The 18,809-nt window shown below is 44.6% G+C and overlaps 1 protein-coding gene across 2 annotated transcripts in view; it reads right to left on the bottom strand.

Moving 5' to 3' along the window:
- TBC1D15 (TBC1 domain family member 15) overlaps positions 1-18,809 on the bottom strand; it is an 82,652-nt gene that overhangs the window by 32,612 nt on the left and 31,231 nt on the right. Inside the window, exons 6-10 of one of the 2 annotated variants that reach the window (XM_038756207.1) lie at positions 6,747-6,849; positions 6,044-6,094; positions 5,515-5,712; positions 3,223-3,351; positions 1,890-1,993 (exon numbers count right to left, since the gene is read on the bottom strand). In XM_038756207.1, coding sequence (XP_038612135.1) covers positions 1,890-1,993; positions 3,223-3,351; positions 5,515-5,712; positions 6,044-6,094; positions 6,747-6,849 — 585 coding nt within the window. The remainder of the gene's footprint in view (positions 1-1,889; positions 1,994-3,222; positions 3,352-5,514; positions 5,713-6,043; positions 6,095-6,746; positions 6,850-18,809) is intronic. The other variant, XM_038756208.1, reaches the window with a different exon arrangement.

Below are 18,809 nucleotides of genomic sequence, written 5' to 3'. Positions count from 1 at the left end.
AGGGAGTGGGTGTAGATGGAGAATAGAGGGGGACCCAGAACTGGGCCTCGAGGGGCTCCCACAGCGGGAAAGAAGCTAAAAAAGGAGCAGCCAGAGAGATGGGAGGAGAACCAAGGAGCAGGCGGTGGCGGTGAAGCCAAGGTTAGGTAACATTTCCAGAAGAAAGGGGAAGTTTGCAGCAGTGAGGTCAAGGAGGATTAGTGTGGAGTAATAATAATAATAATAATAATAATGGCATTTATTAAGCGCTTACTATGTGCAAGGCACTGTTCTAAGCACTGGGGTGGTTACAAAGTGATCACGTGTCCCATGTGGGGCTCACAGTCTTTATCCCCATTTTACAGATGAGGTAACTGAGGCCCAGAGAAGTGAAGTGACTTGCCCAAAGTCACACAGCTGACATTTGACGGAGCCGGGATTTTGAACCCATAACCTCCGACTCCCAAGCCCGGGCTCTTTCCACTGAGCCACGCTGCTTCCAGAGCAAGAAAGAAGTCATTGCTGACTTTATTAAAAGGCGGTTTCCGTAGCGTGAAGGGGTCGGAAGCCTGATTAGAGAGAGTCGAGGGCGGAATTAAAGCAGAGGAAATGAAGGCAGCAGGTTACAACTCGCTTGAGAAGTTTGGAGAGGAATGGTAAGGAGAGAGATAACTGGAGGGAGCCGCGGGGTCAAGAGAGGTTTTTTTTGTTTTGTTTTCATAAGGAGAGGGGAGGCATGAGTGTGTTTGAAAGTGAACAGCTGAAGATGGCAGTCAGGAAAGGGGCAGCTATTTTGATAAAGTCCAAAGAGATGGGGTCAGAGGCACAGGTGAAAGGGGTAGATTTTGAAAGGAGGCAGGAGGTCTCCTCTTGAGATACTGCTGGGAAAGTGGGGAGAAGCAAACCACAATAAGGGCCAGGGGAGATTTTGGGGCGATCATACCTGTTTGTTTCGATTTTCTCGTTAAAGTTCACGGTCAGATCAACAGGGGCAAGAGATGGGGGAGAGAAAGAAGGGAAAGGGGTCCGAGGAGGGATTTTAAATGTCTGAAACGACTGGTGAGGGCGATGGGCACGGGAGTCAATAAGGACGGAGAAGTTAACGTTGCCAAATTGAGGTGAGGGGTGGTGAGGATGAAAGGGAGATGGACGAGGTCAGCCTACTGTCTGGATTTCCGACAGCAGCGCTCCACGGCTCAACCCCAGGAGTGGTGGAAGCAACGGTGAAAATGATCCAGGGCTGCGGGTTAGTGGTACGAAACGGGCGGAGGGACAGGGGAACAAGGAATTTGTGTTCAGAGGAGAGGGTAGTGTTGAGGGTGGTTTGGGTATGGAAACCAAATGGGGCGTGATGACTTTGGAAAATCTGAGCAGGCCAAACGATCGGCGGTCTCCGTGGGGGAACGGGGCAGATCTGGGGGCCGTGGGTACATGGGACAGAAGGCAGGTGAGGAGGTTCCGATCAGGTAGAGGAACCTCTAGAGTTGGTGAGAGGATAGAGATGGTTAGCTTTCCCATGATAGAGCAGGGGTTCCACGACTTTAGAATTTTTTAGGTGGCAACTGCGTATTCTTTGAAGAAAACTCCTGAAAAATCCATCTCAGGCTTGTCAGGAGGTTTTTCCTTTTTTATGAAACCCTTCCATCTATAAATTCCTAACAACAACTAAAATTCCACCCCACCTTTCCCACAAAAAGAGCAAATGTAAAAAGCAGCGAACATCAGGTAACCTAAAGCAGCATAGTTCTCTATTTTAATTTCAAATTTCTAGCTTTAGTAAAACAAATCTGCCCATACTCTGATTAATTTTACGCAGGTCCAAAATTTGAGCCAATGAAATCATAGTAATCTCCCTGCCTGCGGAACCGTGAATGAAGAAATTTTCTTCAAAGTAAAAACGAACTACTTACGTTTTTCTCTTTTGCAAACTAGCCTGTTCCTCCTTTGTACTATCCCAGGGAAAATAACCCAGAAGAAATTTCCATGCTTGCTTTCTTACTGCATGGCAGAGGCCCTAAAAAAAAAAAAAAACAGGTACACAGAATCCATAAGAAATAAAAATTACCCAACCTGCTTTAAAACCACGCCAAAAGGAAGATCAATATTTAGAGGGGCCAGTTCACAAATAAAGCATAGCCCTCCACTAAATTTGGTGACTACGCTGTTTTCCCTGGCTGAATTCTAATTGCTTGCTTTTTTGTTGTTGTTTGTTTGCTTGACGGTATTTGTTAAGCGTTTACTGTGCGCCACGTACTGTACTAAGCTCTGGGGGAGATACACGCTTATCAGGTTGGATGCAGCACCTGTTTCACACAGGGCTCACAGTAACTGAGGCCCAGAGAAGCCAAGTGACTTGCCGAAGGTCACACAGCAGACAAGTGGCCGAGGCGGCATTAGAACCCAGATCCTTCCAACTCCCAGGCCTGTGCTCTTTCCAAGAAGCCAAGCTGCTTGGCCTGGGAGGGAAATCGGAGAATTAGGAACATGCAGTGCAACCAAAGCGGGCTTTGGAAGGCCAAATGACTCGACTTAGGTTAGCATATTTTGGACCTATCATCAGGAGGACTAATTCTCTGGAGAAGACACTAATGCTAGGAAAAGTCCCGGGAAAACGTGGAAGAGGCAGACCAGCAGCTACGTGGACAGAAACCATAACGACGGTAACGGAAGAACCGTTAGAGAGGTTGCGGATTACGGCAGAGGACAGGACGTTCTGGAGAAAGTATATCCATGGAGTCGCTATGAATCGGAAACGACTCAACGGCACTTAATAAAATAATAATTATTTTAATTATTATAATAAAGCGCTTTGTACAGTGCTCCGCACACAGTAAGCGCTCAATAAATACGATTGAATGAATAATTATAATAACAGCGCTACAAAAAAGGGATACGCATTATACACAAGATGGCCAGCAATGACACTGGCCGTTGTTGGACAGCCAGATTCTCATGATGCGGCATAATGTTCTGACACGAAGCAGGATACGTTGCAGGCAACTGCCTGACCCTCGAGTCTTTCTTGGAGGAAGAGAAGGGGGTAACCCTGGCTCCCTCCCTCCATCTGTCCCAACCGCTTTCCCATCCCAAAACACCATAGCAGAAGTAGAAGCCAAAAATACCACCACCAAATGCCATATTAGAACCGGATGGGGGACAGACCAGCGGAAAACCAGGCTGTCCGACGCTGGATGAACGACAACCCTGCCCCACATGCAAATGATGAAATATTTTGAAAGTTACCCCTCGGAAAATCTTTTCCTTCATACTTTCGACATTTAAGATCCTTCCTTCGGAATCCATGCTCTTATTCCATTCTTCAAGTGACACGGGGTCTCTCCTTTGAACAACAGGCCGTTCTCCCAGATCAATCTACAACAGAAGGCACCACAAATTGTTCTACAGTAACCGGTAAAGACATACAAAGAGGATCTACTTCTTGTCATGAAAAGGTATAAGAGTGTCTAAAATCATTAAGTTTTCTGGATGTCAGCTGCACCCTCCCACACCGCTTCCCTCCTGTTTTTAATCTGACGTGCTACTTTGGTTCTTCTATATCACTTTTCTCTCCTAAACCTAACGCACACAAATAGCAGGTGGTAAATTAAAAGGAACAGGCATTCCCTACAGCCTTCGATTACATACAAAAAGTACAACGTCCTAATTGGTCAACCAGACTTTCAGATTATTCCTATCGTGCACAGGGCTCCCAACTTTCCATGTTGAATGTGGGGGCAACAGAGGGGTAGACATAGTAAGCGCTTAATAAATGCCATGATTATTATTATTATTATTATTATTATTATCATTTCAGGAGCACTTGGGAATGAAGAGGAAATAGGCTTCAAAGAACACGCCAGAGAGCCACCATTTGGAATCTTTTCAGGTCGGACAGGAAATTTTCAGACTCTGTGAGGTTGGGAGTTCAGCTCAAAAAGCTTTGGGTGCCTTCTGGTAGTGTAGTTGGATGGTTTTCTTGGTAAAAATCCGGAAGTGGTTTAGCATTGCCTCCTTCCACACGGTAAACTTGAGTCTCAGCCCTCGACTCTCTCCCGGGCCTCTGCTGCCCAGCCCTGGTGAGTTTTGACTTGTAGCGGTTCGCCTGCCACTCGCTAGCCACTGCCCAAACTAGGAATGGAATGGATAGGCCTATGTTTGATTCATGACCTATTAAAACAACATCCAAAAACCTTCTAACTGCAATTCACGTCAACTGATGCTCGTGCTGTAGATACCATAACTTACAAGACATTATCCGGCTAAACGTATGTACATCTGCAAGCCTACAACTGTGGTTAAAAATAAGAAAACCTCTCTACGCAAGAAAGTTGCCATAATTCCGGAAGCCAACATCAAGTCTGGGGCACAAGGAAAGAAGAAGGTGGTCCTGAAGATCGCATTCAGGTTATAGTGCCACCCACTCGGACTGATCCCCGAAATTTAAAGGCAGGCGATCGTTCGGAAATCAGAAGGCGGCAGAGCTAGTTGCAGTAGCAGTGGGCGGTGACACCTATTTAAAACAAACCTGGCCAGGATACGTGAAAAACAACACCCAAAATTGTTAAAAAAATAAAACAGGTTCAGTCCCTTAGTGCCCTTAATTCATCAGCTTCTCTCAGCCCCAGCCCCTTACTGTCATCGCACAGGTCTTTGCTCTAATGGTGTTTCCGTAACCCAGGCCCGTGGTCAGGATTTGCTCTCCACAAACCCTCCTGCTGAGTACCTGGTGAAATAATCTCCCGATGCCTCTGTTTTCAATCAAAGGCTCTGGTATTTACTGTGGGCAAAGCACTGTAGTAAGCGGTTGGGAAGGTACAATAGAGAGAACCCCCAGGAAAACAACTTGGTAACCGCTTTAGCCTGAAATGGGAACCAAAGTTAACAAGATCTGCCAGCGATAAAGCCAGGGGGAGCATCGTGCAAAGCGGGGATTCATTCATTCATTCATTCATTCATTCAATCGTATTTATGGAGTGCTTACTGTGTGCAGAGCACTGTACTAAGCGCTTGGGAAGTACAAGTTGGCAACATATAGAGATGGTCCCTACCCAACAGCGGGCTCACAGTCTAGAAGGGGGAGACAGACAACTAAACAAAACATGTGGACAGGTGTCAAGGCATCAGAATAAATAGAAATAAAGCTCGATGCACATCATTAACAAAATACATGCAATATTAAATACGTACAAGTAAAATAAATAGAGTAATAAATCTGTACAAACATATATCCAGGTGCTGTGGGGAGGGGAAGGAGGTAGGGCAGGGGGGTGGGGAGGAGGAGAGGAAAAAGGGGGCTCAGTCTGGGGATGAGGAGGTAATGACAAATGGAACAGAATGGAAGGGAAAGAGCAAGTGGAGAAATTCATCCTAAATACAGGGTTAAAAGCTGAGATATTGGGGAGGGTCAGAGAAATGAGGCAGAGTTTGCTAAAATTAAAACACTGAAAATATCCATTTTTTGTCATGAGAAATCAGTTTAAGCACAGTTCTCGAGGTAACTGAAGACTGGCTGTGTACATGCACCTGTCCACTCACCCTTGTGATGACTTCAAATCCTGGTTCTTCCTGCTGATTTATCTTTAAGCCTGGAATCCCGTCACTAAGAAAATCTGCCATTTCTGAAGGGGGCCTCTGATGAGCTGAAGGGTTGCTGCCTTTCCAGCTGTCAAAAATGTAGTTTGTGACTCTAGAAAATCCCACCAGGGTGGCTGTGTAGGGATCCTTCTTTATTTTCTGAATAAGAGTAGAAAGAAAACACGTAAAAGTAGTATCATCACACGGTAATGGGAAACCTCACCTCTTCTGAGGAGCAAAAAGAGAAGATGGAGAAAATCAGAACTAAAAGCCGGATAATTTTCTACGATTCATTGGGAAAGGCTCCGTACCTTTCTGGGAAGAACAAAATTTCCATTTTCCGCTATAGCTTGTAATTTTAGAAAATAGAGTAGAAGAGTAACGGCCACAACAGGAGGCACTCGGCTGCTACTGATTCGATCGCAAAAGATGGATAACAGAGGCAGGCTTCATCAGGCCCACAAACATCAGAAAGACAGTGAATGCTTACTTTCCAATGGTGCATGGCCCACACCAGCTTTCTTCTGTCTAGCAGTCCTGCCTTCACAGAAAAAATATTTCTTGAAGCAAGAAACGCCTCGCGTGAAAACTACGTCTCATAACTACATTTGTAATCGACGGAATCAATAGCTGTAAAATCACTCAATCATTGTGAAAAGTGAAATAACGCTGGAGCCACGTTATGACTTGACAGGCATAATGTCCATCTAAATTTCTAAGTGAACACACGTGCTGGAGAAAAATAAGTTGTCCCTGCGAACTGTGAAAGGTTTCTTACATATTGAGGGACAGCCCCTCTTTTTTTGAATGCCAAAATTGGGAGGTACAATGAAAAGATAATGATACGCTGCTTTATAGAAAGGAAGAGTTGCTACTTTTACCAACTGTGGGGAGATAAGGTTGCTATCACTGGAACCCAAAGACTGACAAGGAACTTGTACTTCACTTTAACACTGTTAGAAAAGGTTGGCAGATTTTTTGATTTGGAAATCTGGCCCAAAGAAAAGTGGCACTCTGTCACAAAGAGGTGCAGATACGATCCCTATCACTAAAATAAGTGCTTTGCACATAGTAAGTGCTTAATAAATGCCATTATTATTATTAATGTAACCCATATTCCTAAACTCCCCCCCCGCCCGCCAAAGAAGAGAGTGAAGAAGAAATGCTTGATCCTGGGAAAATGAGAAACATACTTGTATTAAGCCGTACGCTGGTTCGTCGAGGAGATTTTCGAAAGACTGCGACAGACTTTTATTATGGAAATTCACAAGAAGAATTCTTTTGTCCTGTGAAGATCTGTAATACAGACAGCAAAGGATTTTTAATCTGTAGGAAAACTGGAATCTCGCCATAGCATTTCTGTGAAACTGCACACTGCTATTTACATAAGTAAAACCATCATGGTCCATTTTCACCTTGCCGTACCCCAGTAACACAACCTAGTCTTTCCAAATATTCAACAGCTGATTATAACGAGTTTCACGGCTGCATGACACATTAAGCACTGGGTAATGAGGGGCTAAGGTAAATTTTTAAGCTCTTTTATGGCAACGGTACTTATGTTTTTATAGACCATGATGTTCTTTGGAGTAACATTAAGGAACCTTATGATCCAATGCGCATTTGGAAACATAAAATAAAACCACACGCCAAAAGAGATGGAGTCAAAGAGCATTTCACATTAAGGATCCTTACAACGGCGAAATCCTGAGAATACGGTTATCCATTCATTCATTCGATCGTATTTATTAAGTGCTTACTGTGTGCAGAGCGCTGTACTAAGTGCTTGGGAAGTACAAGGTGGATATAATGACATTCCCGATAGAGGCCTGTCCTGATGAAAGTCCTAGAGGAGACACCACAGGCCTGGGAATCAGAGGACCTGGTTCGAATCCCAGCTCTGCCAGTTGTCTGCTGTGTGACCTTGGGCAAGTCACTTCACTTCTGTGGACCGCTGCTTCTTCATCTCTATAATACTCGTTACCCCTCCTACTTGGGAGTTGATCCAACTTGAGCAACTTAAATCCGCCCCAGAACTTACAACACCATTAGACATATAACAAGCGCTTAACTAATAATAATAATAATAATAATAATAATAATAATAATAATAATAATACCACCCAGACTTTCCTCGGAGATGTTGAAACTCCAGCCTAATTACCTAAGGATTGCTCCCGGAGAGTTTCCAGTTCTCTACAAGTCTCACCTATAGGAGGGAGACTCAAGCAGAGGTTGGGCAGTGGCTAGTGAGTGGAAGGCAATCTGCTACAAGTCAAAAACTCATCCGCGCTGGGCGGCCAGAGGCATGGGAGAGAGATGGGGGCGGAGACGCGGGTTTAATAATGATGGCATTTATTAAGCGCTTACTATGTGCAAAGCACTGTTCTAAGCACTGGGGAGTTTACAAGGTGATCCGGTTGTCCCACGGGGGGCTCACAGTCTTAATCCCCATTTGACAGATGAGGGAACTGAGGCACAGAGAAGTAAAGTGACTTGCCCAAAGTCACACAGCTGACAATTGGGATTTGAACCCACGAACTCTGACTTCAAAGCCCGGGCTCTTTCCACTGAGCCACGCTGCTGCACGGAAGAAGGCAATGGTAAACCGCTTCCGTGATTTACCAAGAAAACTCTACGGACCCATTACCAGAACAACTGCAGATGAAGGCGGGGCGTTCTGGGAGAGACGCGTCCATGGAGTCGCGATGGGCGGGAAACGACTCCACGGCATTAGGATTAGGGCCCAAAGTTATTATGGTTAGTTCCCACCAACCAGGCACGTAGAAAGTACATGTAATCCTTCTTTAAATACCAGGGCGATTAATACCAATTGGGGATGCAGCAGGGCTCCATACCGTCAAATGCTATCAGGCTCAATCAATCGGGCGTATTTATTGAGCACTTACTGTGTGCAGAGCACTGCACTAAGCGCTTGGGAGAGAACAACCCAATGGACTGTACTGCCCGCGATGAGCTCACAGTCTCGAGGGGGAGACGGACATTAATATAAATAAATTACTTCTATGGACATAAGCACTGAGGGATGGGCAAATAAAGGGAGCGATTCAGAGCGGCGCAGAAGGGAGTGAGAAAAGAGGAAATGAGGGCTTTGTCAGGAAAGGTCGCTTGGAGATGACAGGCCTTCCATCACTTAGAGCGTGGCTCAGTGGAAAAAGCCCGGGCTTGGGAGTCAGAGGTTGTGGGTTCTAATCCCGGCTCTGCCCCTTGTCATTTGTGGGACTCTGGGCAGGTCACTTCACTTCTCTGGGCCTCAGTTCCCTCATCTGTAAAATGGGGATGAAAACCGTGAGCCCCCCCGGGGACAACCTGATCACCTTGTAACTTCCCCAGCGCTTAGAACAGTGCTTTGCACATAGTAAGCGCTTAATACCATTATTATTATTATCTGCAAAATGGGGATGAAGACTGTGAGCCCCCCATGGGACAACCTGAACACCTTGTAACCTCCCCAGCGCTTAGAACAGTGCTTTGCACATAGTAAGCACTTAATAAATTCCATCATCATTATTATTATTATTATTATCCACCCCCAGTGCTTAGAACAGTGCTTGGCACATAGCGCTTAACAAATACCATTATTATTATTATCTGTAAAATGGGGATGAAGACTGTGAGCCCCCCGTGGGACAACCTGAACACCTTGTAACCTCCCCAGCGCTTAGAACAGTGCTTTGCACACAGTAAGCACTTAATAAATTCCATCATCATTATTATTATTATTATTATTATCCACCCCCAGTGCTTAGAACAGTGCTTGGCACATAGTCAGCGCTTAACAAATACCAACATTATTATTATTATTCCATGAGACTTGATAAGTGGACAGAGTAACTGTCTGTCGGATATGAAGAGGGAGGGCGTTCCAGGTCAGAGGCAGGACGTGGGTGAGAGAGGTCAGAGGCGAGATAGATCAATCAATCAATCGTATTTATTGAGCGCTTACTGCGTGCAGAGCACTGTACTAAGTGCTTGGGAAGTACAAGTTGGCAACATATAGAGACAGTCCCTACCCAACAGTGGGCTCACGGTCAAAAAGAGAGATCGAGGTACGGTGAGTCGCTTGGCATCAGAGGAACGAAGTGTGAGGGCTGGGTTGTATTAAGAGAGCAGCGAGGTAAGGTAAGAGGGGGGCTCGGTGACTGAGGGCTGTTGAGGGTTTGATTGATTGATTAATTGATTGATTGCTTGATTGAGGGGTGATGGAGGGATGTTGAGGAGTTTTGGTTTGATGGGGAGGTGGGTTGGCAACCACTGGAGGTTCTTGAGCAGTGGGCAGAAGAACACAGTCTCAGACTAGGACTAAAGCAGGTGGAGCTGGGCCGGGAAATTTACACCCGTTCCACGACTGAAGAAGTCAGTGGTCACGAGAAGCAGCGTGGCTCAGTGGAAAGAGCCCGGGCTTTGGAGTCAGAGGTCATGGATTCAAATTCAGGCTCCGCCAATTGTCAGCTGTGTGACTCTGGGCATTGGAGTCAGAGGTCATGGATTCAAATTCAGGCTCCGCCAATTGCCAGCTGTGTGACTCCGGGCAAGTCACTTCACTTCTCTGGGCCTCGGTTCCCTCACCTGTAAAATGGGGATGAAGACTGTGAGCCCCCCGTGGGACAACCTGATCACCTTGTAACCTCCCCAGCGCTTAGAACAGTGCTTTGCACATAGTAAGCGCTTCATAAATGCCATCGGTAACTTCTCGGGGCCTCAGTTTTCTCAACTGCAAAACGGGGATTGAAAATCCGTTCTCCCTCCTCCTAAGACTGTGAGCCCCGTGTGGGACACGGGCTATGTCTGATCTGATTAACTCGTATCTACCCCAGCGCTTAGAACAGTGCTTTATACATAGTAAGTGCTTGAATACCATGGTTGGGAGGTGAGAAGGGGGAGAGAGAATCAATCAATCAATCAACCTTATTTATTGAGCGCTTACTATGTGCAGATCACTGTACTAAGCGCTTGGGAAGCACAAATTACTTGGAAGTACAAGAGAAGACACTAACAAGGCTGTCAGTGTTGTTTTCATAGGGTTGATGACTTGAGGTGATTAATCACCCAGATTCTGCTGAAAACTGAAAAGTGTTATGGTGTGGTCTTAAATTTGGTTCACAGGTGTTCTACTCATTTTCCTTAGCTGGTCACTGTAAAAACACAGGATTTAAGAAGATTTTACATAACTAAAAACAGAAACATTTGAAGACTGAAAAAAAAAAACCACCTCTGATATTTGTTCTCATTTTCCTTAGCTGGTCACTGTAAAAACAGGATTTAAGAATATTTTAAACAACTAAAAACAGAAAAATGTGAAGACTGATTTTAAAAAACCTCTGATATTTGTTCTACTCATTTTCCTTAGCTGGTCACTGTAAAAACACAGGATTTAAGAAGATTTTACACAACTAAAAACAGAAAAATTTGAAGAAGGAAAAAAAATTCCTCTGATATTTGTTCTACTCACTTTCCTTAGCTGGTCACTGTAAAAACACAGGATTAAAGAAGATTTTACACAACTAAAAACAGAAAAATTTGAATACTGAAAAAAAAAAAACTCTGGTATTTGTTCTACTCATTTTCCTTAGCTGGTCACTGTAAAAAACACAGGATTTAAGAAGATTTTACACAACTAAAAACAGAAAAATTTGAAGAATGAAAAAAAATCCTCTGATATTTGTTCTACTCACTTTCCTTAGCTGGTCACTGTAAAAACACAGGTTTAAGAAGATTTTACACAACTAAAAACAGAAAAATTTGAAGAATGAAAAAAAAATCCTCTGATATTTGTTCTACTCACTTTCCTTAGCTGGTCACTGTAAAAACACAGGTTTAAGAAGATTTTACACAACTAAAAACAGAAAAATTTGAATACTGGAAAAAAAAAACTCTGGTATTTGATCTACTCATTTTCCTTAGCTGGTCACTGTAAAAACACAGGATTTAAGAATATTTTACACAACTGAAAACAGAAAAATTTGAAGACTGAAAATAAAAACCTCTGATATTTGGTCTACTCATTTTCCTTGGCTGGTCCCTGTAACAACATAGGATTTAAGAATATTTTAAATAACTAAAAACAGAAAAATTTGAAGACTGACTAAAAAAACCCTCTGATATTTGGTCTACTCATTTTCCTTGGCTGGTCCCTGTAACAACATAGGATTTAAGAATATTTTAAATAACTAAAAACAGAAAAATTTGAAGACTGACTAAAAAAACCCTCTGATATTTGTTCTACTCATTTTCCTTAGCTGGTCACTGGATTTAAACATAGGATTTAAGAAGATTTTACACAACTAAAAACAGAAAAATTTGAAGAATGAAAAAAAAATCCTCTGATATTTGTTCTCCTCACTTTCCTTAGCTGGTCACTGTAAAAACACAGGTCTAAGAAGATTTTACACGATTAAAAACAGAAAAATCTGAATACAGAAAAAAAAAACAACTCTGGTATTTGTTCTACTCATTTTCCTTAGCTGGTCCCTGTAAAAATGCAGGACTTAAGAATATTTTACACCAGAAAAATTTGAAGACTGAAAATAAAAACCTCTGATATTTGTTCTACTCATTTTCCTTGGCTGGTCACTGTAAAAACACAGGATTTAAGAATATTTTAAATAACTAAAAACAGAAAAATTTGAAGACTGATTAAAAAAACCCTCTGCTAATTTGTTCTACTCATTTTCCTTGGCTGGTCACTGTAACAACATAGGATTTAAGAATATTTTAAAGAACTAAAAACAGAAAAATTTGAAGACTGAAAAAAAAAAAACCTCTGCTAATTTGTTCTACTCATTTGCCTTGGCTGGTCACTGTAACAACATAGGATTTCAGAATATTTTAAATAATTAAAAACAGAAAAATTTGAAGACTGATTTTTAAAAAAGCCTCTGATATTTGAAAACCGTTTGCCAAATCAAGCTTATACCTTAGCCACGTTTCAAAAACCAGCCAATAATTATTTGACTTTGCTATTTACAAAGTCTTTTAGCTCAGCCTCTGGGAATATAAACCAGTCTACCTGTCTGTCTAAACCAGTCTCAGTTATGATTCCCTTATCCAATTCGTAACTAATCCAACCTTCCTAGATTAAATCAGGGTGTACTAATGGATGTTTATCACTCACAGGAGAATTGCCAGTTAAATCCATAAGTGCTCGGAAGCTTCAGGAACATTACTACACGCAAATCTACTGGAAATCTATTTCGACAAACAAAAGAGTTGACTAATCCTGCACTTCAGTCTAGCCTTTCTCCTTCACCTCCCACCCCGGCCCATTAATAAGGTTTGAGACGCCCCTCTTGGGTCCTTGACATCAAAATTAAACGTATTTCACTGCTACCTAGAGTTCGTCCTTCGCTCCGAACGCCAGAGATAAAAACTTTAATAACAGCTATCTCTTTTCCAGCCTAACTTGCCAGGATGCAAGAGTAACGTTAGAGGATATGAAATCCAACCTACGATCTCCTCCTGAGGCAAGCGGAAACCAGCCTCGTATTTCTCAAGGGACGGCAGTTAAGTTCCTCCGGGCGGCTAAAATTAGTAACGGGATAAAAACCTGGCCTACGACTCTTGGAAAATGTTGGTGGCATTCCATTTTAACGCTACAGTTCTCAGATGTTGATGAGAGACCTTTCAAATGCGATCCCAGGAAAATTAAAGCTGGCTGCCTTCGCGGTGGCAGAAGTCCAAGGAATCTTTCTTATTCCAGCAGGAGCTGTGAACCCCGCAAGCTCGGGATACGGGCGGTACCGGTTAGTCGGAGGGGACGGGGACCGCTCCGGACAGCGGGCGAGGGAAGCAGTTGTCCCGAACCGCGTGGCCGGGGGACAACGAGGGGTCCTCCTGATGGAGCCGGCCCCCTGGAAATGGGGCCTGCACGCACAGACACCTGGACAAGTCACTTCGCTTCTCCGTGCCTCCGTTACCTCATCTGGAAAATGGGGGTGAAGACTGTGAGCCCCCCGTGGGACGACCTGATCACCTCGTAACCTCCCCAGCGCTTAGAACAGTGCTTGGCACGTAGTAAGCACTTAATAAATGCCATCATTATCATCAGTACAACAACTGCAGCGTGGCTCAGCGGAAAGAGCGCGGGCTTGGGAGCCAGAGGTCATGGGTTCGAACCCCACCTCCCCCCCATGTCTGCTGTGTGGCCTTGGGCAAGTCACTTCACTTCTCTGGGCCTGAGTTCCCTCATCTGTAAAATGGGGATTAAGACTGGGAGCCCCACATGGGACAACCTCATCTCCTTGTGTTCCCCCCAGCGCTTAGAACAGTGCTTTGCACATAGTAAGCGCTTAACGAATACCAACATTCTTATTATCTTTTAGACTGTGAGCCCACTGTTGGGTAGGGACTGTCTCTATATGTTGCCAATTTGTACTTCCCAAGCGCTTAGTGCAGTGCTCTGCACATAGTAAGCGCTCAATAAATACGATTGATGATGATGATGATCAGTGCTTAGAACAGTGCTTTGTACACAGTAAGAGCTTAATAAATGCTACTATTATTATTATTTATTATTAATGCAGCGGCTCTGAGCAAAGGGAAGGGGCAGGTCGGTGGCCCAGCCGCTTATGAAACAGGCCTCGTGTCAGTGACGCTGTGAGTTTCACCATCACGGCTACCTGTGCGGGGAAGGTGGCCATAGCCCGCCCACCCCCAGGAGCCGGAGTGAGAGCTCTACTCCTAATCCCCGGGCTGGAAGAGTCGGGCCCCAAACTGGCCCAAGCGCTTAGTACAGTGCTCTGCACACAGTAAGGAGGATGGCAAAATGACCCTAGAACTCTCCACGCCTCCGGGCTAACTCCCTTCCCTGCCTAACCCAGAGGTCAGGGGTTCAAATCCCGGCTCCGCCAACTGTCAGCTGGGTGACTTTGGGCACGTCACTTCACATCTCTGGGCCTCAGTTCCCTCATCTGGAAAATGGGGATGAAGACTGTGAGCCCCCCGTGGGACCGCCTGATCACCTTGTAACCTCCCCAGCGTAGACGCACATAGTAACATAGTAAACGCACATAGAGAAGCAGCGTGGCTCAGTGGAAAGAGCCCGGGCTTTGGAGTCAGAGGTCACGGGTTCGAATCCCGACTCCACCACATGTCTGCTGTGTGATCTTGGGCAAGTCACTTAACTTCTCTCGGCCTCAGTTACCTCATCTGGAAAATGGGGATTCAGACTGTGAGCCCCACGTGGGACAACCTGATCACCTTGTAACCACCCCAGCGCTTAGAACAGTGCTTTGCACATAGTAAGCGCTTAACAAATGCCAATTATTATTATTAGTAGTAGTAAGCACTTAATAATTGCCATCATTATTATTATTATAATTATTAATAAATTAAGAGGGTAGCAGGCCCCCGCTGAGCCATGTTCAGGGACACGAATGGGTGCTGTGGGGAGGGGATCATCATCATCAATCGTATTTATTGAGCGCTTACTATGTGCAGAGCACTGTACTAAGCGCTTGGGAAGTACAAATTGGCAACATATAGAGACAGTCCCTACAGGGGATGGAGAGGGGGAGGATGGGGAGAGGAAAGAGGGGGCTCAGTCTGTGTGAGTCGCCCAAAGTCACACAGCTGACAATTGGCAGAGCCGGGATTTGAACCCATGACCTCTGACTCCAAAGCCCGGGCTCTTCCCACTGAGCCACACTGCTTCTCAAGTCAACCTAAGTCTAGGTTATAGGTCAACCTAGACTTTCCAAAAGCTCAGACTGGTCGGTGAAGAACAAATACCCAGCACAGTCAATCTGGCCTGTTTAAAGACTGTGTGTTGACCAGATTATAAAATATTCTCAGTGTTGAAGCTATTGCTAACGATAATAATAATAATGACAGCATTTACTAAGCGCTTACTCTGTGCAAAGCACCGTTCGAAGCGCTGGGGAGGTTAACAAGGTGATCAGGTTGTCCCACGGGGGGCTCACGGTCTACATCCCCATTTTCCAGATGAGGTCACTGAGGCCCAGAGAAGTGAAGTGACTTGCCCGAAGTCACACAGCTGAGAAGTGGCGGAGCCGGGATTTGAACCCATGACCTCTGACTCCAAAGCCCGGGCTCTTTCCACTGAGCCACGCTGCTTCTCGATGCTTCTCGATTAGCAGACGATGAAGAGCCTGCTAATTTTACTAACCAATCCAGTCCCAAAAGGGGTTTCCGCAGAAGCTCCTAAAGAGCAGACTGAACACTGGAAGGTAAAATCAAAAGTAAGAGGGACTGAGGGTGAGGGTGAGCCCCAACTGGTTGCTAATCTGATAATCAGCCTTTAGGCAAAGGTTTACAGACCAAGAGTGAACACAACACACCTTTCCACTGTTAGTCGAGCGCTTAGTACAGTGCTCTGCACACAGTAAGTGCTCAATACATATGACTGACTGAATGAATAATACAGCCTTTATTGTATTTTCCTTCCATCTAAACACTGTGCTTCTTAGGCGCACAAATTTGTCTTTTAATCAGGCGGAGAGGAGAAAAATGCTTATTCCATCCAGAAGTTATTTTACAACATTCACATTCTTCACTTTCAAAATCAATCAATCGTATTTATTGAGCGCTTCCTATGTGCAGAGCACTGTACTAAGCACTTGGGAAGTACAAATTGGCAACATATAGACACAGTCCCTACCCAACAGTGGGCTCACAGTCTAAAAGGGGGAGACAGAGAACAAAACCAAACATACTAACAAAATAAAATAAAAAGAATAGATATGTACAAGTAAAATAGAGTAATAAATATGTACAAACATATATACATATATACAAGTATATAAGACTTAACTTAAAAGACTTAACTTAATGCAAGTTGGCTTATTATTCTCTTTGCCTACACTTAAATTTACATTATAATGATCATAATAATTGGGGTAAGTGCTTAATATCTCCCAAGCCCTACACTGAGCTCTGAGGTAAGTATGAGATCCCTAGGTAAGACACTGTCCCTGTCCCACAGGAGGCCTACAGTCTAAGTGGGAGGGAGAACAGGGATTTATTATCTACACAATAATTATTGAGATAAAATTATTAACAATAATAACTGGGTCTCCCCCTAGCCTTCAACGGACAGGGGGTGGGATGGGTTAATGGAAAAGAGATAAGGTCTTTTAGACTGTGAGCCCACCTTTTAGACTGTGAGCCCACTATTGGGTAGGGACTGTCTCTATATGTTGCCAACTTGTACTTCCCAAGCGCCTAGTACAGTGCTCTGCACACAGTAAGCGCTCAATAAATACGATTGATGATGATGATAAGGTAGAGAGGAAAAAAACCCATATAAATCTATTTTTAAGAGGAAAAGTTCAGCTAGAATTGCCATTCACTCGGTTCTACCACAACATGCACTCCGCTATGGATTTTGGTAAAATCTCACTGAGGGAATGCTGCACTTCTGGAAAAAGGAGGCTGTTCGGACACAGCCCGCTGTGGTTTTGGAAGAAATGGCGTGTGAACGTGGATGGGGCAAGGCTTCCTTACCGCGGGGCTGAACAAGAACGCAGCCCACACGTTACAGGAGAACCGAGTGTACGTCCATATACGCATTTGAGTACAGTTAACTCCTTCTCCCACAATTGCTTCTTGAAGACCCCCACTTTACCACAAACAACGGGAGACACAGACGGTTCTAAGAGTACAGGCCTGCATTCCAGTAGCACTGAAGTGCAAATCTTTCAACTCTGTGGTTTCCCCGTACCTGTGATTTATTTTAGTGCCTGCCTCCCCCACGGAATTGTAAACTCCAAGGGGACAGAGACCACTTCTTCTAACTCCGCCATACTCTCCCAGCTGCTTCGTGCAACGCTCTGCACAGAGTAACAGCTTCATAAATCCAGTGGGCTGATGGGCATCTTACCGGAAGCCAATGGTAGCGGCATAGAGTTCGCTGTTCCAAATAAACTTATTCTAACAGTAAATCTTAAACGCGTACTATCAGTTCCCGAAATAAGGTTAACCAATTGAGACGGAAACAAGATGTGATGCTGCTTGAAAACTGTGACTCTTCATGGCCATGTTAAAACACCACTCATTCAGCTGTACTTACTGAGCGCTTTCTTTGCGCAAGGCACTGTACTAAGTGCTCGGGAGGCTACACTATAACACGATCCCTGCCCACAATGAGCTTGTGGCCACATTCCTCCACCACTTTCTATCCAAACTGCACACTAAAATATACAGCAGGAAGAGTGTTCAAGTAGCACCTCGTCCAATAATAATAGTGGCATTTGACATAATAATAATGGCATTTATTGAGCGCTTACAGTGTGCAAAGCACTGCTCTAAGACATGCCGTGCAAATTCTGAACTTAACTCAATCCTCAGATTTTACGATTAATGAACCTATATGCTAGTGTTCACAGGTTAGCAAAAGCGGAATAAAAAACACCTGATAAACACTTGCAACGTACTGAACCTCTGTCCGCCGCTCACGGCATTCCATGCCCTCGTGGGAACATCAATCAATCGACAGTATTTATTTCCGTATAATGAGCACTGTACTAAACCCTTGAGACAGTACAATGGGAATCCAACTAGAAGGGATGAGAGAGGGAAAGTGGTTAGAGACATAAGCCGCCATCTCTCTAACAGAAGCAGCATGGTATAGCAGATAGAGCACGTGCTTGGGGAGTCGGAAGGTCATGGGTTCTAATCCCGGCTCCGCCACCTGTCTGCCGTGTGACCTTGGGCAAGTCGCTTCCCTTCTCTGGGCCTCGGATACCTCATCTGTAAAATGGGGATCGAGACTGGGAGCCCCGTGCGGGACAGGGACTGCGTCCAACTGGATTTACCTCTACCGACCCCAGCGCTTAATACAGTGCCTAGTAAGAAAGAGCTTAACAAATACCATAGTTATTAGTACCCCCATAATAATAATGGCATTCATTAAGTGCTTACTATGTGCAAAGCACTGTTCTAAGTGCTGGGGAGGTTACAAGGTGATCAGATTGTCCCACGGGGGGCTCACAGTCTTAATCCCCATTTTACAGCTGAGGGAACTGAGGCACAGAGAAGTTAAGTGACTTGCCCAAAGTCACACAGCCGACAAGTGGCGGAGCCGGGATTTGAACCCCTGACCGCTGACTCCGAAGCCCGGGCTCTTTCCAATGAGCCACGCTGCTTCTCCATACATACTCTCAGTTCTGAAGTCTTCCTGTCAGAAGTCCTGAGGCAATGCTCTCCCCTCAGTCCTCTGTCGGGAATACTGGATAAACCTCAGTCCTGGAATCCCAGGACAGAAATAATTGATGACA

The sequence above is a fragment of the Tachyglossus aculeatus genome, chromosome 14 (genome assembly GCF_015852505.1).
Source record: "Tachyglossus aculeatus isolate mTacAcu1 chromosome 14, mTacAcu1.pri, whole genome shotgun sequence".
Taxonomy (NCBI): Eukaryota; Metazoa; Chordata; class Mammalia; order Monotremata; family Tachyglossidae; genus Tachyglossus; species Tachyglossus aculeatus.
The sequence above is the reverse complement of the archived record's forward strand: the minus strand, read 5'-3'. Positions and strand labels throughout refer to the sequence as shown.